This window comes from Malus domestica, chromosome 12, assembly GCF_042453785.1.
Source record: "Malus domestica chromosome 12, GDT2T_hap1".
NCBI classification, from domain to species: domain Eukaryota; kingdom Viridiplantae; phylum Streptophyta; class Magnoliopsida; order Rosales; family Rosaceae; genus Malus; species Malus domestica.
In genome coordinates, this window is record NC_091672.1 from 6,060,652 (window position 1) to 6,086,276 (window position 25,625).

General features: G+C 37.2%; 2 protein-coding genes and 1 long non-coding RNA gene across 6 annotated transcripts; 1 reads left to right on the top strand and 2 right to left on the bottom strand.

Annotated features, from left to right (window-relative positions):
• Positions 1 to 1,025: 1,025 nt before the first annotated feature.
• On the top strand, positions 1,026 to 3,276 carry LOC114820114 (uncharacterized). Of its 2 annotated transcripts, none has more exons than XR_003767515.2 (3): positions 1,026 to 1,319; positions 2,385 to 2,729; positions 3,024 to 3,276. It is a non-coding gene; the product is annotated as an uncharacterized lncRNA (long non-coding RNA). The 2 variants fall into 2 exon arrangements; XR_003767516.2 differs by having other exon boundaries at positions 1,074 to 1,319; positions 1,932 to 2,729.
• A 1,293-nt stretch (positions 3,277 to 4,569) lies between these two features.
• LOC114820113 (uncharacterized) lies at positions 4,570 to 11,723 on the bottom strand. Its single transcript, XM_029090415.2, has 8 exons — positions 11,108 to 11,723; positions 9,954 to 10,322; positions 9,611 to 9,870; positions 8,866 to 9,007; positions 8,306 to 8,677; positions 8,056 to 8,187; positions 7,382 to 7,510; positions 4,570 to 7,242 (listed from the first exon to the last, which is right to left on the bottom strand). Exons 1-8 carry the CDS (start codon positions 11,231 to 11,233, stop codon positions 4,966 to 4,968), a joined length of 3,807 nt encoding a protein of 1,268 aa, XP_028946248.1. The 5' UTR covers positions 11,234 to 11,723; the 3' UTR covers positions 4,570 to 4,965.
• Positions 11,724 to 14,290: 2,567 nt separating this feature from the next.
• On the bottom strand, positions 14,291 to 23,345 carry LOC103449688 (probable protein kinase At2g41970). 3 transcript variants are annotated; one of them, XM_029090547.2, is made up of 8 exons: positions 23,194 to 23,345; positions 22,610 to 22,833; positions 16,676 to 16,929; positions 16,469 to 16,595; positions 16,109 to 16,382; positions 15,476 to 15,608; positions 15,295 to 15,381; positions 14,291 to 14,623 (listed from the first exon to the last, which is right to left on the bottom strand). In XM_029090547.2, exons 2-8 carry the CDS (start codon positions 22,713 to 22,715, stop codon positions 14,498 to 14,500), a joined length of 1,107 nt encoding a protein of 368 aa, XP_028946380.1. In that variant the 5' UTR covers positions 22,716 to 22,833; positions 23,194 to 23,345; the 3' UTR covers positions 14,291 to 14,497. The 3 variants fall into 3 exon arrangements, with proteins under 3 accessions (XP_028946380.1, XP_028946382.1, XP_028946381.1); XM_029090549.2 differs by having other exon boundaries at positions 22,610 to 22,778; positions 23,194 to 23,337; XM_029090548.2 differs by having other exon boundaries at positions 22,610 to 22,865; positions 23,194 to 23,282.
• Between the last annotated feature and the right edge of the window lie 2,280 nt (positions 23,346 to 25,625).

Below are 25,625 nucleotides of genomic sequence, written 5' to 3' on the forward strand. Positions count from 1 at the left end.
GAGTTTAGTACCAAAATTTTATTAAGGGAGGATATATTATATCAGGCTTGTAACTCAAATGATTAATCACATTACTTCTGCCCTTAAAGTTTTAAGTTTGATTCTTCCGTTTCATATGTCAGCACCAAAGTTGATCCCAAACATGGTCGCACCAACATTTAACTATTTCTCCAATTTGGTATCAACTTTGGTCGCACCAACTTTGGTTCGATTCTCCCGTCTCACATTATTTCTACAATTTACTCTTATAAAGAATATTAGGGTAAAGCTCATACTTGGTATCAACTTTGGTACAAATAGTAAAATATTATCAGTTTAAACTATTCTTACCGTAAAAATGACAAAAGGTTTAAATTGATAATATTTGAAAACTTAGCAGTGTAAAAATTGAAATATCGTGATTTATTCTAAGATAAACCCTAAATTTTGAGGTGTAAATATGATTTTAATGAAATAAGGTAGAGATTCAGACCAAGTATGAAGAGATGATTCAAGAAATATTAATTTTTGGGTCGTTAGTGGTCGGATGATAGTGGTGCCGCGACGGCTGCGCCTTGGCTATTGTTGCAACATGAAAGGGAGAGAGGGAGAGAACACGAGAATGAAGAAGATAATAGGGAGAGACGAATTTATTAATTTTTTGGGCATTCAAAATTATTTATTTATACTTTATTTTTTTTCTACATGGCACAATTGTCAATATTTGCCACGTCAGTAAAAGTATGGTCAATGTATTTGTTTGTCACGTAATCACTAACGGTCAAATTTGACGGATTAAATAATGAACGTATAACATTGCACGAATTTATAAGTTAATGTATGATATTAGAATGTTCAAAAGATAAGGTATGCATTTGCTAATTGCTACGAGATCTAATGTTAAAGGTGATAAAATTTAAAAGGGATCTTTTGATATGGGTTCAAAATAACAAAAAATTGAACCTATTTCAAAAATAAGAAATTACTGAAAATTAAACCTATTTCAAAAATAGACCTATAAAATTAGACCTATTTTAAATTTTCTCAATTTAAAATTTACACTTATTTTTTTGTTACTTTCGATTGAGCGACGTAGGATAGAAGTGTTTCTTTCATTTGTGCCAAAGGAAACATCTTAACTTTTACAGAGTCTACAGTACTCGGTTCTGGTGAGTTTTTTCTCAGGATAAAGTAGCGGCGGAAATGGAACCCCAAAAAGTTCAAATTAGGGTTTAAAGGGAGAGGAATCGAACTGTCAGGACTAGAGCTTTGCAGTGACTGCCATTGAGAGGAGGCTCTGAGCTCTGCATTCGCCATTGAAGTTCAAAGCAGGACTCTGGGTAAGTAAATATTGTTCTGACCGTCACCCAAAAGAAACCAATTTGAAATTTGAAATTCTGTAGAACCAAACAATGCCTTTAATTTTCTACTTTCGTTTTCCTTTCATGTTTTGAAATTTCCTGTTTTGTGTCGTCGTTTTTATGATTTGTGCATAGAAGAAATCAGTTATTTTCTGTTTGTTTGTTTGTTTGGTTGACTACTTTAGTTGGGTGTTTGGTTACTTGGAAACTGGAGGGAAAATATAAAGAAAGATGGTGACTTTGGAAAGTTTGGGTTTTATAATCTTGTTTTCTTCCAGGTTATGAAATGTGAAACAAATGAGCACTTGTTGTTGGGTATTTGTGTTCCAGGAAAGTTAATAATTGGTGCAATAGAATTCCGACTTGATAACATAATCTCCCTCCGGATAAGGATATAGGATTTAAGGCTGTGTGGAAGTTCATAAGAGTGATAATGCTACTATGGGATCACTGTTTTTCGAGTATGCGGTTTTCATGAGGTGTTACCTTTCTGTTTAATTCCTGAAACAGAATTGATGTTAGCCTTCAGAAGTTGAATAGTTAAGGATTGAGAATAATGTTTTTCTTTTTCTTTCCTGTTCATACATGCAGAGGTTCTGATCTTAAAGATAAGTGTAAGGGTGGTGATAACAAGTTGAACCGAGCTACTTTCGAAATATTAACAGAAACCCTTTTGGTTCATTTCTGTTAATCAATAATTAAGCTTCTTGAATTGTTCATTTTACACGAGAAACATCCTGAAAGGAAAATCAGTAGTTTTGTGCGATGAATTCTGTTTTCTCATCTCGGTGTCTTTTCGTTCCCTTGCCTAGCTGCCAGTTCCTACCTTGTTTTCAAACGCAACCTTGACATATGCTCATAACCATGTCTATCGCTGGAATCATTGTGTCCCTCTTCTTTCTCTTTCATTTCCTTGTATTTCACATCAGTCTTTGCATGCTTGCCGATCATCTTTTGGTGCTTCTGCTCCATCAAATGAAGGCGTAGTGTCTATAATCAACCTCGACGATTTTGCTGAGAAAGACTGGTCCTTTCTTGATTCAGGTGATTTCAGTTCTGACCAAGATTATAGCCTTAAGATTGATCGCCTTATATCCGCAGGAGAGATTGAAGAAACTTCTAGGGTTATGGTTTCAATTGGTTTTGAAGGATTTGTGGATCGGTTGGTTGAATCATCACCCTGCAGTGTCCTGCTCATTGTCCATGATTCACTTTTTGTTTTAGCTGGCGTTCAAGAAAAATATGACATGGTTAACTGTTGGCAAGGAGAATTGATATATGTACCTGATAAGTGGGCGCCTTTAGATGTGGTGTTCCTTTATTGCCTTCCAGCCGTGCCCTTGAAACTTGACGAAGTGTTTAAAACACTTGGAAGGTGTTTTACACCAGGTGATTTTCTTGCAGAGATTCATAATATCATCCATTTTTCTTTTCATTCATGCTTGATATACTAGTGCTTCTCTGCCTTGATGAAGTGTCATTAATTGCCATAGACTCCTTCTCACATTTCATTCAGGGCTCACCCAAAAGTATCATATTTGCCTGTATGAATCCATAAATTGAAAGTTTCGTGTTAAAATTAAAAAGGAGAAAATCTTTTGGAGAGTGATAAATCTAACATTAGCTGTTGCTTTCTTTCAAAATATCACTCTTGATTCTGAGTTGTGGCTGTTCCTTGTATAGGTGCGAAGTTTTGGAGCAGCAACGACGACAATATCCAGATGTTATAACTTCTGACTTGCCTGAAAAGAGTACTTTATTGGAAGCTGCAGCAGAACATTCTTTCGAACTAACTAAATTTGTCGATGAGCCTGGTTTTTATCTTGCTGTATTAAAGTTTGTTGGGGCCAGAAACTGATAGTTGAATTAAACTTTGACAATTTCGTGTGCAAGAAACAATGGATTCGACTGAAATTTATAGATTCACATTGTCTAATTTTTGAAGACTCAGTTTCTTTTGCCCTGCTCCCTGCGTTATGTTTCTTTTGGGCCATTTAAGCACTGTGCCGTGCTGAGCAAGTTAGGTAGCTTCTGCTTACCTCTGTTTGAAAATTGGACTCCCGTTTAAGGTCATTGAACTTGTTCACCAGGCATTCGAATGGGAAAAAGTTGTTTAGTCCGACATGTTTTTCTAACTTATGTGGCATATGAATTCCTAAACTTCGATCTTTGAACGTGCATGTAGAAATTAACTACTCTTTATCTTTCGAGTTTCGATTGAGTTCAGGTCCATGTGAGTTTAGTTAGGTTCATGTTTTAATTGAGTTTGGGCTTACTCGGGTTAGATTCGAGTTTGTCAAACTTTATCGAGTTCAATCTTATGACCCCTTATTTTGCATGATTTTTCAAATTTTAAACCAAACAACTTGGATACCATTTTCAATGTTTCAACCATGTGAAGTTGAAATAAAATTACAAGACATATAACAAAGTTTCAATCAAAAGAAATGTAAAAGTAACACTATCTTTCATTATTAATAAGGAAACTGCAAACAAACTTCAAGTATATGCATTCCAAAACTTCTACGTAAGTAATATAGTCTATATAAAGTGGATAGGTAATATGTACATGAGCAAATTCGGACTTAAAATCAGGTTGGGGTTGGGTTGGTATGGGTAGACAAGGCATCAACCCAACCCAATCCAATAAACGATCGAGTTGAGGTCGAATTGGGTTTGGGCAGATTTTTTCTTCATTCTAACCCGTCCGATTCAGTTTGAAATCGAGTTAGGCATGAATAAATTCAGGCTAACCCAACCCAAGTTGCACCCCTACTAAATCGTGTACCAAATTATGTGGCACATTCTACACCATATAAATGTTTAGGATAGTGTTATTTGCACTCAAAAAATGTAATTGTGCACTCTTCAGAAGAATAATTTTCTTTCAAAATATAGAAAGTTTGAAGTGTACAATTAATTTTGTTTGAGTGCCAAACACTATATCAATACATTATCCCCAACTCTCTCTCCTCCTATTACCATCTTCTTTCCTCCCACCTCTCACACTTTCCTTTTTGTATTTTTTTTCTATATAAAAAATTCAAAATAAGATGTTGACGTGACTTAATCGTTTTAAATAGGAGAGACGGGAAAGAGAGATATTAGGAGGGGAGAAAATCGTGATCACTAGATGGAGATCAATCTAATGGTAAACAAAATTTCAAGCCATCAAAATTTATGTAACACACAGAATTTCAGTGAGCATAATAAACTTGAAACTCAATGATTTGCACTGAAGCCAACACATAACTTCCTCATCATATAAGCTCCATTATTTTCATCATCCAAGAAAATTCTTTTAATAAGAATGTTTTAGGAGGTTCAAAATCCTAAAACAAGCTCTAAAATACAAGAGAACTTCCATACCAACAAATTTTTCATTAATTAAGAAAAGAAAAAAGAACACTCTTCAAACTTTGTAGCACTCTCCCAACCTTTTCTCTCTATTTAAGGGGAAAAAAAACAATGGGGCAAATCGAACAACTAAAACGAAAAACGCAAAACTATTGAGCTAAAAATTGGAATTTTTCAAAGGAAGATTATTGAGTACCACAAACCTTCGGTCGCCATGTAAGAAGATAGGGGACTGCATTCCTCAACAGCCACCTCACGCCTTCTTACCTCAGAAGAATTGAAACCTTATACCGTTACTTGCTGCAAACAGGTTGTATTCTTCAATGGTCGCCTCTTTCTTGTAACACGCCTGATCATTATCAACATGATCCGAACATTTTAAAGGAGAATCCACAACGGTCTGTTCTTCCGAAGGCATATATCCTGGTGGATTAGCAACAGGACCCCCATAATGGAACAAGGAAAAGCCATCATTAATCGTATGCAATTTTCCAGAATTATCATCTTGCGCTCTTTCTCCAGTTGGTGGTGCTTGCCTTGAATATGCTCCAGATGGATCCACACTCTCTGTATCAGCTTCATTGGGAGAGTCTTGCATACACGGGGTAGATATCTGATTCTGCTCCTCTCTGTTGATGACTGGCTGATAAATTGGAACGGGGCCAGGGGTAAACAATGGAGGTACGTGCTGCACAGGATACTGCATGCAGAAGCCTGAATTTCCATTTATACCATACCCAAGAGGACCAGCATATAAGTAGTGGTTTGGATATGTTAGCATTCCATTAGCTGGAGCAGCAGGCCATGAAACTGGACTTTGTTGATAGTAACCCATTGTTGAAGGACCTTGAAAAACGGGGAACTGTACATTTTGGTTATGCATCGAAGAAAGCATGCCATGATGCTGAGAACCCACATTAACAGCAGACAAACCACTATCAAAAATCTGAGCAATTTTTGTTGGACTCCCAAAAACGTTACTCCCTGCTCCACTCAGTGAAGGACCAATCGGTGTCCTGCTTTCCATAGACTCTCCTCTTTTTTCATTCTGATTATTCTCCATGCCAACATCATGGCACTCTCGGAAACCATTTTGAATGAATAGAGAAGTTTCCTTTCCTCCTGATTGCTGGCTGGCATCTTCTGAATCTGATGTAGACGAAGATTCCTGATGTCCATGATTTGACGACGTTGTATGGGTATCTCCCTCACTTGGGCATGATGAGCAGTTATCGGAATTAGAAGTGCAGCTGCTCACAGTGGGGTCAGAAGTTCCATTTGATGCAGAGTCAATGGAGCTAAGTACAGAACTGACAGGGCATAATCCAATCTCCTCATAAGTGGGTTTCGCTGGGTTGCAAGAATCCTGTGCTCCGGCATGAAATTCACTCTGACAGTTGACAGCCATTCCTGTGCTGGATTTTCTTGATTCCTTTAAGTTCTTATCCTCATAAATTTCACCTGTATCTGCCCCATCTTCACCTGTACATATGTCACCAGGTGACTTCATGATTTTATCTTCATCCTTGAAAGCAGATGACCGCAAGGTAACATCAGAGTCTGAGTTACTTCTAGTATACAAGGGGTCCCAAATTTTCTTGGGATGAACCAAATCTCTACCAGGATTGTCCCCAGAATTGATTTTGCTTTTGGGTCTTACACAACTAACTTGCACGTCTCCTACTTGGTTATACCTGTTACCATGATAGAATTGCTTGGACAAATCTAATGCAGATTCTGACAGACTTGCAGTTTTATCCTCCCATCCCACTCTGGCAGCAGAAACATGGGGCTCTACCTTTGCTCTATATTCAGTGTTTTTGTTACAGCTGCAAGAATTGAATTCGTATCTGTCACTCATCCTGTTACTTGGGGAAAGAAACTTCTCAGTAAACTTAGGACCACTATGTCGACCATTGGACTTCAGGGCATTCACTCTTGATTGCTTGTTTGATCCATTGATGCCCCTTGATGTAGTCTCAAAATTATCAGCATTACATCTCGACTCGGATCTACTAACCACAGAAGCACTATCTGAAACAGCAGCATATCTGCGCCAGTCAGACCACTTCAAAGATGCCTCTAGTTGAGCTTCTCTCCTAAATTTCAATCTCCGTCGTGAAAACTTTGATTGCTCAACTGTAAAAGAACCAGTATCGCCTCTTCCATTGGTAATTTCATCATCAAGACTATCATGACAATTGTTTTCACTTTTTGAAACAATAAAATCATTTTGGAACTGATCATCAGTAATCTCAGGAGATCCAGGCGTAGATAGAATCTGATCATCAGCTTCACTAACTGAATCCTTGCAGCTAATGGAACTATTAGGCTCCTCATAAGCATTTAGTGATGATTCTTCCTTTGAGACAACATCAAGAGCAGGAGTTTCATTTACTTCAGAACATTCCGTATCTTTATCTTTCTCTTTCCCTTTCAACCTCTCCTTCCTTCGCAATTTTTTCTCTTTTTCTTTTGTTCTTCTCCTCTCTTTGCGCTCTTCTTCTTCACGCTTTTCTTTTTCTTCCTCTTCTAGAAGCTTCATCTGTACGGAAAAGGTACAAAATCATCAGAAGTGTTCCTCCTAAATCGTAAAATGGCTGTTCTCATTTTTCTACCTAGTATGTTATCTTTTGAATATATGACAAGATTTTTTCGGTCGGAAATATAACAAGATTTAAGACCTGCTTTTCAAGCGTAATTATATCTTTGCAAGCAACGTGAACTCGTTCTTCCAGCAGCTTTAGTGCAAGACAAACAAAGATGCTATGTGCATTTTGACGAGCTGTTCCTTCTCTAAATGCTTTTTCCACCTAAAAGATGGGCATTCAGAATCAGACAGAGAATACATATATGACAGTCACACACAACGTTTGCATACTAACAAATCTGCCAGCATTCCACACACACACACACAGTGACTAGTTGTAAAGCATCATGCCAACATAAGTTTACTTTTGTCCGGAACACCAAAATTTAAGCACCTCTGCTATGAACACCCTTTCCCCACCATAGTTTCTCCAAGGAAAATGCAAGTTCTAAATACCATTTCCTCAATAGTTATATAAAAAGGTTTAAGTAGTAATAATAGTGAACTATTGTGATTGCATTCCCTAGACACCATTGACAACACCAGTATTGACATCATTCCTTCCATAGAAAATACAATTTATCTCTCTTACTTTCCACATTGCACCCTCTGTCTTACAGACTGAATTGTATAACAAGGTTTAAGAATACACTATGACAAATGAAGGATCTTAATTTATGTTAACACAGGTAAACAAACAAGGAGTTGAGTTTATAAAATGAACAATGACGAACTTAACACACAATAACATCAGCAGACTGAACATGCCTGTTCCTTGAAAATAACAGTTGCAGCATCTAGAAGAAATTCTCGAGCAAGTTCAGGACTCTTCGCATGTTTTTGCGGACGGGAGCATTCTCCATCCAGTTCATTTCCATCTTTGTCCATGGAATCATCATCCTGACAAAACACATTAAATAACAACACTGCATGAGGTCTAACCTCGTAAGATATAATATAGATCTCGACTGCCCCTGGAGAACATAGATACTAATAAGCCTTTAGGGATCTTAACTACCTCTTCTTCCTCTGCCTCTTCAGCATGTTCAAAAAATCTTCTAATACTTTCTCCTCTTGTGATTGTTACATAGCCGTCTCCGACTATAAGCCTACAGTGAACACATTCTTGACCCTTCAATGCATGAGCTTTTACAGAAAGCTCAGTGCAACGGCCATCTAGTTTCCAAGCCCTCAGGGTAATATAGCATGCACTTAAACCACCGAGCTCTAGATCATTAGCCTTCACACTTCCATTCATGCCAACATTTTCAAATTCCAGAATGTCAGATTTTCCCTCACCTGTTCCAACAGCCCACTCAAAATGATGGTATGTCCCAACAGTGTCGGCAAAAGTATGGCGCCAATCAGCTTGTACTGTGCCATCAGATACCTGAGATGATAGCAAAAAGGGGATCAAAATGCCATTCACATCATCTGTACTTATCACTAAAAAATAAACAAGGTCCAACCATCCAAATTTTTTATCTCGCCAGTGTGCTCTAAAAAGATTTAGAGAACACAAAAATCACAACAGAAATCAGAGACAATTCAAAAATTAAAAAACATATGATCCCAGACCTCATACTGAAATGCGGTATCTGCAACACAAAACCAATTAGTGCAGCGAGGTTCCCTCCGCAAGCGCTTCAGCTCCTTTAGCTCCTTGAACTCACGAATAACATTCCTTCTGCAATCTCTGCAAAATCTCTTGCTATCAAACCTGTGACAGGAACATCAAAATCTTAAGACAACCAGAATAAAAGTAACCGATGAGGACTGCTAAGATATCTAAACATAAGGAAGTAATTGCTGCAAAAATAAGTTACATAACTCTATTTTAAGCAGTTTTAGAGGACCAAACAACGTATAAATTCATGCTAGATACAAAACGGCCAGATGTTGCAAAATGAAAAGCCACTGGTAGATTAATCTTTCACGCTATTCCTTTTTGTTCACCTGCATAGTTTTTGGTGAGGATTTTTAAATACCATCAATATACTTACTATGTGCACGAACCCAAATTCAAATTAATTCAAAGAAAAAAGAGTGTTTCAGGTCTATGTAAAGCCTTCAAGGATGCATCAGCTAATAATGGACATATATTGTACCAAATGAAGTTAATTTTCTCTTCCCTATTAGCTTCACCAGGCTGAACATTCTCAATATCATTGCTACTAATGCAGTCCCAATAGTAATAACTGAAACTTCCTCCACAACCCAAAACTAAACATACAGCGCTCCTTCAACCAGAAAGAAAAAATACATCGCTTCCACTATTTTATATTGAATTTCATGAGAAAGGAATACATAAATGGCTAAACACCTGTACATGAGCCTCTCAATAAAATCCTCTTCCTTCATCCTAAGAAGAGACTGTCGAGTTTCCTCTCCAAGTGCTGACCAGAAATCTACCAATGTATCGCAAGAAAGCCTGGCAGTGTGCAATGCACATGTTTCTCTTGTTCCATGTCCTCTGCCATAACTTGCCATTCCTTGGCTAATCCAACCCCGACCTCCCCCACCGCATGCATCAGGATAAAGCAACTCACGTTCTCGTTCCCTTGCGCGTGCACTGTCAAACACCTGATTCAAGCAAAAAACTCAGCTACTAGAATAAAATTGGCTTGAACACAATCTCATGAAATAATAAAATCATCAGAACTTACATTTTGAAGTCCCTTGAGAGACTTACAATACAGATAGCAATCAATAAGTGTCAAAGACCCCTCACGCGTTATGGTTAGACCACCCCAAGGATGGACAGATGGATCTGGGATTTCATCATGGCACCCATTGGTAATACTTGATCCACCATCTTTTTGATTTTTTGAGGCCCTTGACCTGTTGCAGGATAGTTGCCCGCCTGTTCCCTCCTGCTTTAAAGACTTTCCATACACGACAATCTGCAAAAAACCTTCAAGCAGTAACCCATTGCATCTAGAGCAGTACATGTTCTTCCGAGCTTGCTCAAATAGTGTTTGCTTGTCAATCCTGAGAAGCTTCTGTCGAGCTTGTGGCGACAGATCACTCCAAAACTACGTCAAAAGTAGATAAACTTCGTAAGAGACTTGTCAATCATCAATGAGTAAAAAAAAAAATGCCCGCATAATTATAGGTTATCATACAATCCGTAAATTGCCAAATGTTATTGATACTACAAGGAACTTCTTATTCAATCCCATCCACAGACTATCAAACGAACCACAGACTGGGAAATGTCCATCAATTATCAAGAAGCAATGAACACAACTTTTCTACCCGTTGCATCCTTGTGACGATGAAAGAGTCTACATGTGTGCGTCTGTGTTTAGGTTTTATGTCCAAGCCTGTAAGTGTTACTAACTTACTATAACTAAGTAATAAAGATGCACTAGACTTGGTATAACCGGACAGCTTTATTTCAACTATCCTGCCGGGATAAAAAAAAATTTGAACTTTTCTTTCTTTTGCACATACTTTTCTTCCGTCGCCTCGCATATGACGAGCCCTTTGGAAACAAGAACTTAACGAGAAACGCTCTAACGGTACACATTACGCAATTATCAACTCAAATACATAATTACAAGATTATATTCTCACTAAGGACATATATATACACACACAAACAAGTAAAGAGGATCCGATTAACGAAACAACGATATTCCAACGAAAACTAGCCCTCCAAAGAACAATCACACATGTTCATCCTCATAACTTGTCAGTACAAGATCCAATTCAAACTCCAAACACCCATTAAATTCATTAATCAAACACAATACCAAAAAAGTGATCCAAATTAATCTCATTTATCAACCCAATGTCAAAGCAAAAAATGAAGTACCTTCTGGAGCTGATTGTAGCTAACATCGTCGCGATGCTTGGACCAAAATCCGTTGGACGAAGACAGTGAGTAAATGGGCGACGGACCATCACTGAATTGGTCATTTCTCTGAGCTAAACCGGGCATATTTGGTTCAAAATTCTCATTCACCGGCCCTTCCCATCCCCGGGCACGCGTTCGCGGTCCGATTCGGATTCAATCCGATCGAAAATCGAGCATTCCAATCAATCAAACCCAAAGGAGAATTAATCTGGGAATTATAGATCGAGGAATGGATGGTTCTCGGATAGAAATGAATTGCGTCGGAGGTGAATCCGATTGGGATAGTGGGTAGAATTGAAACGGATTGGATTGGATTGGATTAGATTGCAGGGTGAGAAACTGAGAAGGGAGGGGATGTAATGGGGGTTTAGGTTGAGGACGGTGAGATTTGGTGCTGCGTATATATTTGCAGAGAGAGAGAGAGAGAGAGAGAGAGAGGAGAGAGAGGGGAAGGATTTGGTGATGGTAGCTATATAAGGGAGGCACGGTTAAAAACGAAATGAGCGAGAGAAGGAGAGTACGGGAGAGAGAGAGAGAGAGAGAGAGAGAGAGAGAAATACTGTTCCGTTAATTTAACAGGATTAATTTAAAATCCCAAGCTAAAATAATCTCCAAGTTGTGCACTACTCACTATTCGTCCGTATCTGACTTATGGGGGCCCACTTCGTCGTTTGGGTAAGAAAAGCACATTCTGTCGCCACTATTTCCACATAAATTACCAAAATTGTTCTTTAGAAATGAAATTACCAAAGGACAAGGATTGTCTGCCCTCCTATTTTTGGTGCGTTTCCATGCCCTCCTGTTTGTGTGGTCACGGTTAAACCACGTCAACATTTTATATTACTATTCATTTTTGTCTTATTATCTCTATAAAAAAACAATATAAAACGTTAACGTGGCTTAACCGTGACCACACAAAACAGGAGGGCATGGAAGGGCACCAAAAATAAGAGGGTAGACAATCCTTGTCCATTACGAAAATTGTTCTTTCAAATTCAAAGTGGGATTTTATATGAACTTTCAGTCACCTCACAATTTAACGTTAACTTTTGTGTTAATATTATAATATATTGTGCTAAAAATATAAAGTGACAAAAAGTCTCATTCTTGAGAGTTTCCTTAGCATTTCTCAAAAAAAAAAAAAAACCAAAATTTTCTCTTCTCATATTCAGTATTTTTGGGTCAGATATTGTTCATCCTTGTATGCTTATTTTCGCAATGAGGTTTTTGACATAACAATTTATGTCAAAAATGCTACTTTTTTAGTAAATAGCAACTACCTTTTGAAGTGGTACTGGATGTGTTGTACTTACGAGTTACATGAATGTTATTATGATATCATGTAAGTCGTTTTTTTTTTATCTCTATGTTGCTTATATGACATATGGTAATTCACGTTGCATCGATTTCGGCGTACATGCAAGTTAAAAATTGATCAACCGAGTATTACGTCATATAACAAACAGTTGAGATTGATGTAGGAGTCTATTGTGTAATGATTTGTAAATTTATGATTGTTTTTATCAATCTAAAAAAATATCGTCCAAATTGTCACATAGTTCAAATTACATTTATCCGAAGTGTAATTGATTGAAAAAAAAATTAAAACCTATTCAACCATTAATTAATCTATATCTAATTTTAAGACCATAAGTAGCATTTGGCTTGCGTTGCACAAAAGGTATATTAAGCCCGATGGAGCGACGATGAAATTGGAAAACCCGACGAAGGTCGTATAAGTAAGCCTCGCATACCAAGCCTATCAAGAGTCAAATTCAAACGACAAATACAGTAAGTGCTTTTACACTTTTATCGAATGTTTATTTGCTTCTACACAATAAGCTAACAATAATTTGATCAAATTTGTTTTGACGATAATCGAATTTAAAACTCCTCATTTTTTTATATTAGAGAAAACACAAGAAGTATAAATAGGCCCTTTACCGCACCTCTAGCCGCACCTCCCTCCAGGGTTTGACACCTAGGCCTTCTACCTTGCGTCAAGCCCATTCGCTTGCCTACTTTGGGCTTGTGACTTTTACATTTTAGTTAAATAAAGTCAAACCTAAACCAAAACGTTTTTCTACACTAAAATTCGGTTTCAAACGAAAATCGTAAAAATCGAACCATTCGGTACAGTTTAATTTAGTTCGTGTTTCGATTTTGATTTTCAATTTCATATGCCCACACCTATAATATTCTGTCCAATAATCTAACGCGTGTTATTATAAAAAAATTAAATTAAAAATTGATTAGTGAGCAGCGCTGTTGTCCCTTGCAGTATATGTTGACATTTTGCTCCTTTGTAGGATGGGATGACATAGTGTAGTCACACTGTCGACATATGGCGTTACATAACATCATAATTATTTAGGGTTCATTTTAATTTGTTTTTTATGGCTGAAAGTATATTTTTTTGAATCAATCTTGGTAGTGAACCTTTTCACTTCCTAAAATATGGCACATGCTACCTTATATTTAGGCCAACGCTGTTATGGCTCAACTGCCATAACCTTCATTTTCTCCTTTATTTCAAATTATCAGAGAGACGGGTCAAAGGTTCATTTCCAACAACACAAATATTGTCCCAAACTAGTTAATTATCATCTACACAATTCAACATGTATGGGGTTTTATCACAAAAGGTTTCAGTATTAGTTGAAGTGGTAGGAAATTTTATACCATAAGCAATAATATCTCCAATTATAACCCCATCTGAAATGTAAAATATATATTTTCTTACCATCCCCAGGGGTTAGGATTTAAACTCTTTTTTTCAATAAAAAAAAAGAAAAGATACATGTGAGATATTTCAACACCTGCCAAGTGCCATTTGCAAGTCCCTTGCAGATCAGGTCGTTTTCTAAAATAGCCAATTATTCGCACTCAAGTGTTGATTTCATACAACAAACACAACTTACCGCGGCCGAGGCTCCCATTAACTCCGCATTTTGGTTGCAAATTTTCTCGAGTATATATCACAAATCTCATTCAAGCAGATCGTCCTATGGCAGATATTTGCATCCACAGTTTGTATATGTGTTGATGGTATATTTGTTTGATCTGAATTATAGTTTCTAAACCTTTTCATTTCAAGTGATATGAGATTTAGAAATGAAAAAGCAAATACAAGAAAGTTGATTGAACTAGAGAATAACTAGGACTGCTTTCTTGATTAAACTAGATAAATGACAAATTCAGAACGAATCCTTGTAATCGACGGTGTATCGATTCAGTGCAGCATAACGTGGGAATAGGATTACAAAAGCAGAAAGATAGGTTACAAAGCACACGTACACAAGACAAGTTGCTGATTCTGCATGCATGCACGTGGTAGAGTATACATGCTTAGGCATTTGACTCTGGGCCTGCAGGTTTTGCGTTTAGCAGTGGCTGTAAAGCCTTCACAACGATGGTCATGTTTGGCCTGAAGTCAGCTTCGTACTGTACACAAAGTGCTGCCACTGCTGCCAACTGAGACATTGCGCATGAAAACCAAAGTTTTAGAAAGTAACATATCAATTAGTTGAATAGCCTAAGGTATGCCTGCCTTATTGAAACAACAAAGCACGGGTTTCCAATCAAATCATTTAACTATAGTGTGGTATAATATACCCACGCTCATCGATCGATGGCTAATGTCACCCACGCAGGTGTGAGCTACCACTAATATTCACACTCTTAGTATGTCGTCCTGTGCTCCGAAATTAATATATAGTAACATTAAAACACTCAGAGAAGGAGTAGCGCATAATGAGAAACTAGGAGTGTGAATAGCTTTACCTCATTTGGTGTTTAGGTGCAATATATTCAAGTTACGTTGAAGGAAGAAGTGAAAACTTGTTTCCGACTTGAATGTAGAAGATTAATCACTCGTTAAGTAAACTTTATTCCCTTCCAATCCTCCCCAAAAAAATGGAAAACCGGAAGAGATGAAACTGTCTAATCCCTTATGATCCCCTCAAAATCATTCACCTCTACCTTCAATATATCTTGAATTTTATGAGTTACCCAATTCATTCCAATTCTAGGCACCAAACGAGTCTTATAACTATTATGAGAATGTGAATTTGGTCATTTTTTTTTCATGGGATTCCTAGATTGTTCATAGTAAGTTTGTTAAGAGAAAGGATTTTAAAGCAAACCTTAGCAATTGCCTTTGGTGGGCAGTCATTGTTTAGCTTGGGATCAACACACTGCTTCACTTTGTCCTCGCTCAATCTTGGAGTTGCCTGTAATGTTTAATTTGTATGTGGATTCAGATTAGAGGGCTTTAGAAAGCACTGCTAAAAGCAAGTTAGAGAGTCTTGAGAAATTTATGTGTACCCAAGTAACAAGACTTTGTTGCCCCTTCGGCATTGTATGATCTACAGGCTTTCTCCCTGTCAAAAGCTCTAGTAAAACAACCCCAAAACTGTAAACATCACTCTTCTGAGTAATTTGTCCTGTCATCGCATACCTGAATAAAAAATAAAATTAAAAGCAATGATTTTATAATTAAGGGAGGAAATTAAAAGCAAACGTAAGGAGAAAATATCATGCATGATGGCAAAATGCTAGAGTTAGTGCAGATTATATAACGGGTTCTATGCAAGATATGTATCTACTCAACCGTGTTTTGGAGATCATAAAGGTAAGATGCTTAATGTTTTCTTGCCAGTTGTCTGACAACGTAAGATGCTTAATTATGTTTACATAGACTATATGTTTCTAGACCATTAATAGGTTGATTTTTGTTTGAATGTGATCTAAATCCACAATATGAACATAAGTCTAAAAAGAGAATATTACCCTATATATACAAAACTTAGTATGTACCGTATCCATCACTATATAACCATTATAGGGGACAGAAATACACCAAGATCAAGCTACATACAACTTCTAAGCTAATAATGTTCCTTCTATTAGATTAGTAGAATCAAATCAAACATTCAGAAAACAATAACCGAGGCTTACTCAGGAGCATGATAGCCAAATGTTCCCAAGACTCTAGTCGAGTGCAGTCGCGCTGCTGTGTCTGATGACTGATTTGTCAAGTTGAAGTCCGCAATTTTGGCAACATGGTCATCAAAGAGCAGGACGTTGCTAGATCTGATGTCGCGGTGAACAATTGAAGGTTGAACCTTTTCGTGGAGATACTCAAGGCCTTTGGCTGCACCAAAGGCAATTTTAATTCTCTGATTCCAACTAAGAACTGGACCCGGTTCAGCCCCTTGTACTCCTTTCCTTCCTGCAGCAGAAATAGTGGATAAAATGAATCGATTTTCAACGAATTGTAGAAACAAATACAAAAGTAAATTATGTAACTGAGTATACCATGTAATATGTCATGTAAAGATCCCATGGCTGCAAACTCATATATCAAAATTCGGTTATTTGTCTCCAAGCAATACCCCATCAACTCCACAAAATGCTCATGCTTAAGTCTTGACACTGTTGATAACTGCACAAGATTGATCCAGCATTTTAAGTAAAATATGCAACATTGTCTTTGTCGAGAAAACATAAGGTCCAAAATCTTACTTGTGCTGAAAAATCAGAGTCCTCTTGTGATGAACCTGTATCCAATTTCTTTATTGCAGCAGCCTTACCATTACTCAATTTTGCATGGAAAACCCGGCCATAAGAACCTTCTCCTATCAAAGCCTTCTGACCAAAGTTACCCGTTAACCTATTTAGTTCATCCAAAGACATAGATGGTATTTCGATCGGTAAGACCTTCTGTGGAGCTCCGCTTTTGACCCTATTAGAACCCCTTGGCTCTCCCCTGTCATTGCCTGCAACACAATGGATGGTTTGTAATGCTTGACAAGTTGCATGCTAGTTTGTGACACAAGTATGCATATGCATGAAGGTTGAAAATATGTTTGACATACGGACAGATAGAATTTGTTAGTTTGTTGTCCACCGATTATCTAATTAACAACTTAATCTTTGACAAGGTCATGTGATCATTGTCTGACATGGTAACAGAGCTCTCGTTTCTATAGGCTCTCAACATCAAACCTCCAACCTCATTCCACACCATATTTATTCCAGTTATATTAGATTTTGCCCGCCCTCAGTCACCACTTGGGCTAACCCCAAAACCACTTATTTAATAATCCGTGAGATGAAATTTTCCTACAGGTGTGCAGTCATCTGAATGGTTATCCATTCCTATCCAATCCTAAAGGCCTCATGAGGCCTGTTAGTTTATAGATTTGATGCTGTTTTGGGAGCTTTCTTGTATAAAAGAAAACAAGGAGTTGCAGAGAGTATTCACAAAGATGAGTGAACAAGAAGTTTCATTTCTCTTCTTTCTGGCAATGGAATGAACATTTTCCAAAGCACACACACTACAGAGCATTAACTCATTTCTCTCTCATATTCAGAAAAGATACATCACAACCATTCATTTCATCTATCCTATGAGATAGCTACAGTTGTCACTCTATATCATTAACTCTCACTTAATCTAGAGCATCCATTTGGAATGTAATCCAAAGGCCCTAATTAAAACAAGTAAAACTGAAATGTTTTATTTCAGCTAAAAAACACTTAAACACTAACACTCCCTTCTAAGTGTTTAGCTGAAATCACTCCTAAAGCCTTCCTCAAATACTCAAATCTATCTCTTGCCAATGCTTTTGTAAAGATATCTGCAACTTGTTCTTCAGTTTTGCAGTAAATCAGATCAATTTCACCATTCTGCAGTGCATCTCGGATGAAATGGAATCTTCTGTTTATGTGTCTTGTCTTATGATGAGCCACTGGATTCTTAGAGATTGCAATAGCTGAAGTGTTATCGCATAGAATTTGAGTAGGTTCCACTTGTTCCTCTCCAAAATCTGATAAGACAAACCTTAACCAGATGGCTTGTGCAGTTGCCTCTGCAGCACTAACATACTCTGCCTCTGCAGTGGACAAAGCTACACTGCTTTGTTTGATTGAGGCCCAAGAAAATGCTCCAAAACCAAAACTAAAAGCATATCCGGAGGTGCTCTTCATGTCATCTTCACTTCCTGCCCAATCACTATCACAATATCCAATAAGCACAGCATCCTTGCCTTTTTCATATGCAATTCCATAGTCCAGTGTGCCTTGAATATATCTTAGCACTCTCTTTGCAGTTCCCATATGTTTCCTGGTTGGATTATGCATGAACCGAGCAAGTAGACTTGCAGCAAACATGATATCAGGTCTTGTAGCTGTTAAATATAACAAACTACCAACTATCTGCCTGTAAAGACTTTCATCAGCTATTTCACTTCCATCTTCTTTGCTTAATCTTTCATTTGTTGCAAGTGGAGTTGCAACAGGTTTGCATTCTTTCAATCCGAATTTCTCCAACAGAGTCCTTGCATATTTCTTTTAATGCAGAAAAATACAACTCTCAGTTTGAATGACTCCAAGCCCCAAGAAATGATGCAATAGTCCCAAATCAGACATTTCATACTTTTCCATCATTTCTGTTTTAAACTCATTCATCAATGCAGCTGAACTTCCTGTGTATATGATGTCATCTACATACAGAGAAACAATAAGTATTCCTGCCTCAGTTGCTTTGATGTAGAGAGTTGCTTCACTTGGACTTCTGTGAAAACCAGAGTTGCAGAAATGAGAATCAATTTCTTTGTACCAGGCCCTTGGTGCCTGTTTCAACCCATACAAAGCTTTCTTGAGCTTGTAAACCTTGTCTTCCTTGCCTCTAATCACAAAGCCAAGTGGTTGGTCTACATATACTTCCTCATTTAGAACTCCATTCAGAAATGCAGACTTCACATCAAGTTGGAAAAGCTTCCATCCTTTATGTGCAGCAAGCCCAATTAAAGTTCTAATAGTGTCAAGCCTTGCCACAGGAGCAAATGTCTCATTGAAATCGATTCCAGGCTTTTGAGAGTATCCCTTAGCCACTAACCTTGCCTTATTCTTCTGTATAGACCCATCTAGGTTCAATTTTGTTTTATAGATCCACTTGACACCCACAACCGGCTTATCAAATGGTCTATCAACAAGTTCCCAGGTGCAATTCTTCTCTATCATGCCTATTTCTGCTTCCATTGCCTTCTGCCATGATTCATCTTTTACTGCTTCCTCAAAGTTCTCAGGCTCAATAATGCACAGATTGCATTTTGCATATATTTCTGTCAAACTTTTGAACTTCAAAGGAGTATGATCATAGTCTTGAGGACCTGTGTTACTCTGCATTTGCACCAGTCTTGAATCATTTTCAATTGACTCATTTGCTTCAGATGAAGATGCTAAGAATTCATCATTTTCATCACTCTTATCACTTGAATTTCCTTCCACATTTTGTTCACACAATTTCTTTCCAGGTATGGATACACTGATGATTTTCTCAGATTGTGACTCCCAATCCCAGCAAGCATTTTCATTGATTATTACATCTCTTGACACAATTATTTTCTTTGAGATAGGATCATAGAGTCTATACCCTTTCTCACATGTGCCATATCCCAAAAATATGCATTTAGTACTTGTTTCATCCAATTTCTGTCTAACCTGTCTTGGAATGTATGCATAACACACAGAACCAAAAATCTTTAAGTGTTTGATCCCTGGTTTTCTTCCACTATATGCCTCGAAAGGAGTCTTCTTATCAAGAGACTTGGTAGGACATCTGTTCAAAATATACACTGATGTATTAACAGCTTCTGCCCAGAATTCAAATGGGACACCCTTTTCAATCATCATACACTTTGACATCTCAACTATGGTTCTATTCTTCCTCTCAGCTACTCCATTCTGCTGAGGTGTGTATCCCACTGTAAACTGTCTTTCCATGCCCATTTCTTCACAAAATTCCCTGAATTCAACAGATACATATTCTCCTCCTCTGTCACTTCTCAACTTCTTCAATTTATATCCACTTTGCAATTCAACTGTGAGCTTGAATTTCTTGAATACACTAAACACCTCTGACTTGTTCCTTAAGAAGTAAACCCAACACATCCGAGTGCAGTCATCTATGAAGGTGAGAAAATACTTATTTCCAGCCTTTGTAGAAATCTGCATGGGTCCACAAATGTCAGAGTGAATGAGTTCAAGAGGTTGTGTGGCCCTCCATGATGCTTCCTTTGGAAATGCATCTCTGCAATGCTTCCCAAGAGCACACCATTCACATATCTCATTTGTCATTTCAAGATCCGGCAAACCCAACACCATATCATGCTCTTTGAGTTGTTTCAAACTGCTCAAATTCAAATGTCCTAACCTCCTATGCCAGATTTTAGAAGACTGAAACACACTAGTCTTTAGAGCAACCTGCATCTCAGGTATAAGTCTCAAAGGAAAAATTCTATTTCCCTTCATTGGTATTCTAGCTATCAGATTAGACATTGAACTATCATCATATATCTCTGCAGTTGTACCTCCAAACACAAGAAAGTAACCGTGTTCCATCATTTGCCCTACACTGAGCAAATTTTCTTTTAACCCTGGAATTAACATCACTTCTTTGATATATCTCCTTCCCATTTTGGTATCAACTACTAAACTTCCTTTCCCTGTGACTTCAATGAGCTGTCCTGTACCCATCTCTACCTTAGCAGTCATATTTCTATCAATGTCAATCAGTAACTCCTCCCTTCCAGTCATATGGTTACTACAACCACTGTCTACATACCATATATCTTCATTTTTCTTCACATTAACATTATTGCAGACATAGAACATGGTAGGAGTATCATTGACTTGATTAACAAAATTCACATGTTGATTAGTCTTCTCCTTCTTGACTCGGCAATCTCTTGCAATATGCCCCAACTTATGACAACTATGACACCTTGGTTTATCTTTGAACCAACATTCACCAAAATGCAATTTATCACAATGAATACAGGGATTCTTAGCTCCTTCAGAAGTACCTGCAACTTTTCCAGTTTGATTTGCAGGTCTATGATCTCCTTTCTTCCATTTAGACTTCCAATTCTTCTGTGGTTTGAACCCTTGATTCCCATTGTACTTATTCTGTTTTGGAGCAATACTGAGACTAACAAATGCTTTCTCAGTATGAGATTCATCATGCCGATCAATTCTTTGCTCATAACCTTTGAGAATAGCTACCACATCTTGAACATCAACAATATCTAGATCCTTAGTATTTTCAATCACAGAAGCAATACTATCATAGGACCTAGGTAAACTTATTAGCAACTTTTGAACGATTCTCTGATTACTTATCTCCTGACCATAGCTTCTCATTTGACTAATCAAATCAAATAACCTAACTAGATATGCAGAGAAAGCTTCATTTTCACCCATTCTAGTATATTCAAAATCCCGGCGTAAGCCTTGGAGTTTCACAGCCCGTACCTGTTTATCTCCCACAAATTCTTGTTTCAGCACATTCCAAGCAGCATTTGCAGTCTCTTGGATTGCGATTCTCGGAAAGATCTGATCCGAAACCGCGCCTTGAATGATTCCAAGTGCCTTCGCATCTCTGACTATATTCTCCTTCAATAACTTGCTTTCAGCTACAGTAAGTTCTTCATCCTTCTTCGTCGAAGTTTCGACACCATTTTCGACGATATCCCATAGCTCGTGCGATCGGAATATTGTCTTCATCCGGATCTGCCAGAAATCAAAGTTTTCACCATTGAAAACCGGTGCACGAAGATCAGCTCCACTCGATCCAGCCATGTGAGACGAGATCTAAGATCACTACACTTTCTTCTCCGCGTTTTCTTCAGTGAGAACTCAACGGTCAGTTCGAGCTCTTCACTGTGAGCTTCACAGATTCACGCCCAGTTGCAGAGGATGCAACCTGGCTCTGAGGCCATGTTAGTTTATAGATTTGATGCTGTTTTGGGAGCTTTCTTGTATAAAAGAAAACAAGGAGTTGCAGAGAGTATTCACAAAGATTAGTGAACAAGAAGTTTCATTTCTCTTCTTTCTGGCAATGGAATGAACATTTTCCAAAGCACACACACTACAGAGCATTAACTCATTTCTCTCTCATATTCAGAAAAAATACATCACAACCATTCATTTCATCTATCCTATGAGATAGCTACAGTTGTCACTCTATATCATTAACTCTCACTTAATCTAGAGCATCCATTTGGAATGTAATCCAAAGGCCCTAATTAAAACAAGTAAAACTGAAATGTTTTATTTCAGCTAAAAAACACTTAAACACTAACAAGGCCTTAGTTTTACGGGTCGAGCAATTGTCTAATAGACTTAAGCTAAGAAGTTGGACAACCAAACTACTAAAATACAGCCGCCCATACTGAAATTCCTCAATATTTAGCGGTAAGGAGCTGCATTTTTGCTTAAGAAATGGATTTTGACTTGACCTAGCAAACAAGTTAATAGAAAATTGCATGGTTAATTAGAACTTGTCATTTGAATGAAATTGTAATTGTCCTCTAATAATTACCACCAACACAATGGTCCTCATAAATTACAATATGGCAAATGATTTGAAATTAAGAAAGATAAAAAAAATACCTCCTCCTCCTCCTCCTCCATATGTATTCCCACCTCTGGGTGGGGCGGTGTATTGATTAGCAGGCGGGCCGAAGTTTTCCTCCTCCGCACCCCCGCAACACATCATTTTTCAAGTTGTGGTGACACAGCAAGATTAACGACCCATGTATCACCACCAATTGCTAATATTCTACACAATTAATTTTATTCAGCACCAACAAAAATATTTCTGAATAAAATTATTCCTGCAATTCCAAAAAATCCCACATCAACTTATCTACAATAAACAAAAAGGAAAGATTAGCCTTTAAACTGCATCCTATATGTTTCCTTTTTGTCCAAAATTTATGAATAAATATAAATACGAATCAAACAGAAGACCAAGAATTTAAGATCTATTTGGTTTCTGGGTAACCAAAATAGAAAATGAAAACCAACCATAAGGATGATTACATCTTGTTCAAAATACATAATAAATATATAAATCAATCACTTAGAACAAATCTCAAAAGCAATGTGGACAGTTTTTACGGAAGAGGATCAACGGAAATATGATACAAGTTGAAGAAATGCAGGTTGAATAAAATGATGAAGTGAAAACTGACCTGGGAATTTAAAGAATGGTGAGGAACCAGAGGAGGGACATAGAAGAAAAGGAGGAAGAAAACAGCAACGTTTTGATAAATATTTGCGTACATTTGTCTGTGATGGACGGGCTCTCTGTTTCGCGGGAAACTCGGGCATAAAACAAACCCTACTTCGTCTACGTTTACATGTCACCACGTTGCACGTCGTCCCCCTTTCTATTTGCTATTTCTCATCATGCATGCATGACGTTTATGGTAATACAACCACCAAAACTTCACCTTGTCTTTTCTGTTATTTTTATATTTATTTTTGAAATATACATAAACGATTGCCAAATATTTTTTAGACCAAAAAAAAAAAAAAAAGATTACCAATTTTTTTGTAGGGACTACGAGGGTTTAGGAAATGAGAGAATAATTGAATTAGAGTAATAGGGAAAGCAAGTAAAGGAATTAGAACACCTGTTTCTTTAATGGTATCACAAATTGTTCAAATCCTCCGAATCCTGTTCTTGAATTTTATTATATGAATCATGTTCTTTGCATTTTGTTGTCTGAACTTTGTTCTTTGAATTTGATTACCTGAATCGTGCCCTAATATTTGATGTGGCCGGTGCCTTTGTATGGCTGGCTGGTGTGATTTGGGAGTGTTTTAAGTTAATGGAAGACAGAGCACATGCAATAGGTGTGGGGGAGCAAAGTCAAGTGGGATTAGGAATAAAATGTATTTTTGACAGAAAGCTACTAACACACCTTGACAAATTAAATAATCACAATAAAATGGCAATTAATTAAAAGATAGCCTTGCAGCAAGCAACATTTGATTACAAACAAAACTCAAAGGAACTGCGGTTTGATGCATACTTGATTTATTTGGGGGGTGTGCTATCCACACACCCCTTTTTACTTCTCTCACACCCCTTGTTAATTTCTGTCCTTTGATCTTCTTTAATTCATCTGATCCGACGGCCGAAAATTAAAAATGTGTGAGAGAAGTAAAAAGGGGTGTGTGAATATCACACCCCTTTATTTGGCCTTATTCATGGATTTTTTTTCCTACATTCTTCTTAGAGCTGTTGGATTGATCTTATTAGAAATACCATAGTTTAGTACATTCTATTATTCTTCATTTAAAAATTATTTCTAACACTCTAAATGGAAGTTTCAACACCTACAACAAAAAAGTCTTGGTTAATTATCGCAACACACTACGCGCGAGTTAATTAATTGTTCTTTTAATTGAAATAACATACATAACAGTTAATCGCATGTGAACAATGTAAAAGAATGCATTAAAAACAGATAGTTGATTGACTAATAAATATTAAATTGTAATTATTATTTTATGTTTTCATTTTGTGTGATTTTGTTTCCTCTACTGCAATTACAATTGTGTTTGCAGAAAAACAGAAACAAAAAGAAAAAAAAGGGACGAAAGTAGGTGCAATAAGATATGCTAAATTAATTTCAGAGTTGTATTTGTATATCTTGGATTAGCATGTGTGGAATCTTTCTGCAACATAATTTCTATTCGTTATTTTTTTCAGACAGTTTATCTATCTCTTGAAAATATGAAAATTAATTTTATTATTGTCTAATATAGAAAATTATGGACATATAAAATCGATGCATGAGGAACACGTGCAAATTGTTTTTGTAGTAAAGATGTCTTTATATATGGGTTGAGCAAAAATTGTACACAATATGTAAACCAATAATTCACTCGACACAATTTCACCCTCATTCATTTTTCGAAGAGGGTTTTATTAAATTGAGTTCGACCCATCCTAGGCTACGCTCTATTAATTACAACCCTTCTTTTGGGAAAGGAATACCCTTTGATTCTAATTTGAATAAATCGTAATTTGGGGAGTTGGGTGCTTATTTGATTTTGCGACTGCACCTAGGTCAAGCCCTAGATTGCCTACGTACCCTCGTTGAGGGATCAAGTCACTCGTAGTTCATGATATTTGGTATTTGTTTGGACTTGATGCCTTGTGCAGTTTTAGTCATGAGGGCAATGAGCATTTGATGCCTTGTGCAGTTTTAGCTCGTGCGGGCGAAGACTTTGAGCCATTGGAGCAATATGCAGCTTCATGCCATTTAAGTCTTGTTACGGCTTTGTGCCATTTGAGATTTTGTCGTGGCTTCGTGCCATTTGAAATTTGATGCAGCTTCATGCCATTAATTTTTGATATGGCTTCATGCCTTGTGAATCTTGACGTGGCTTCGTACCGTTATATAAAATTTGATGGACATTTTTTTTTTTGATAAATAATCAATCAAACTTGAAAAAGTGAGTTTGGATCAATGTATTGAGCCTCTCTTTTTGTAGAGCCGTTTTCCATACTTTTTGTCTACACCTTCCTTCCTCTGGTACGCTTGTAATTGGGTACAAGTGAGTGATCATGCCTGTTGATTTAGTGATGGGCATTTTAAAGAGTTTTTCA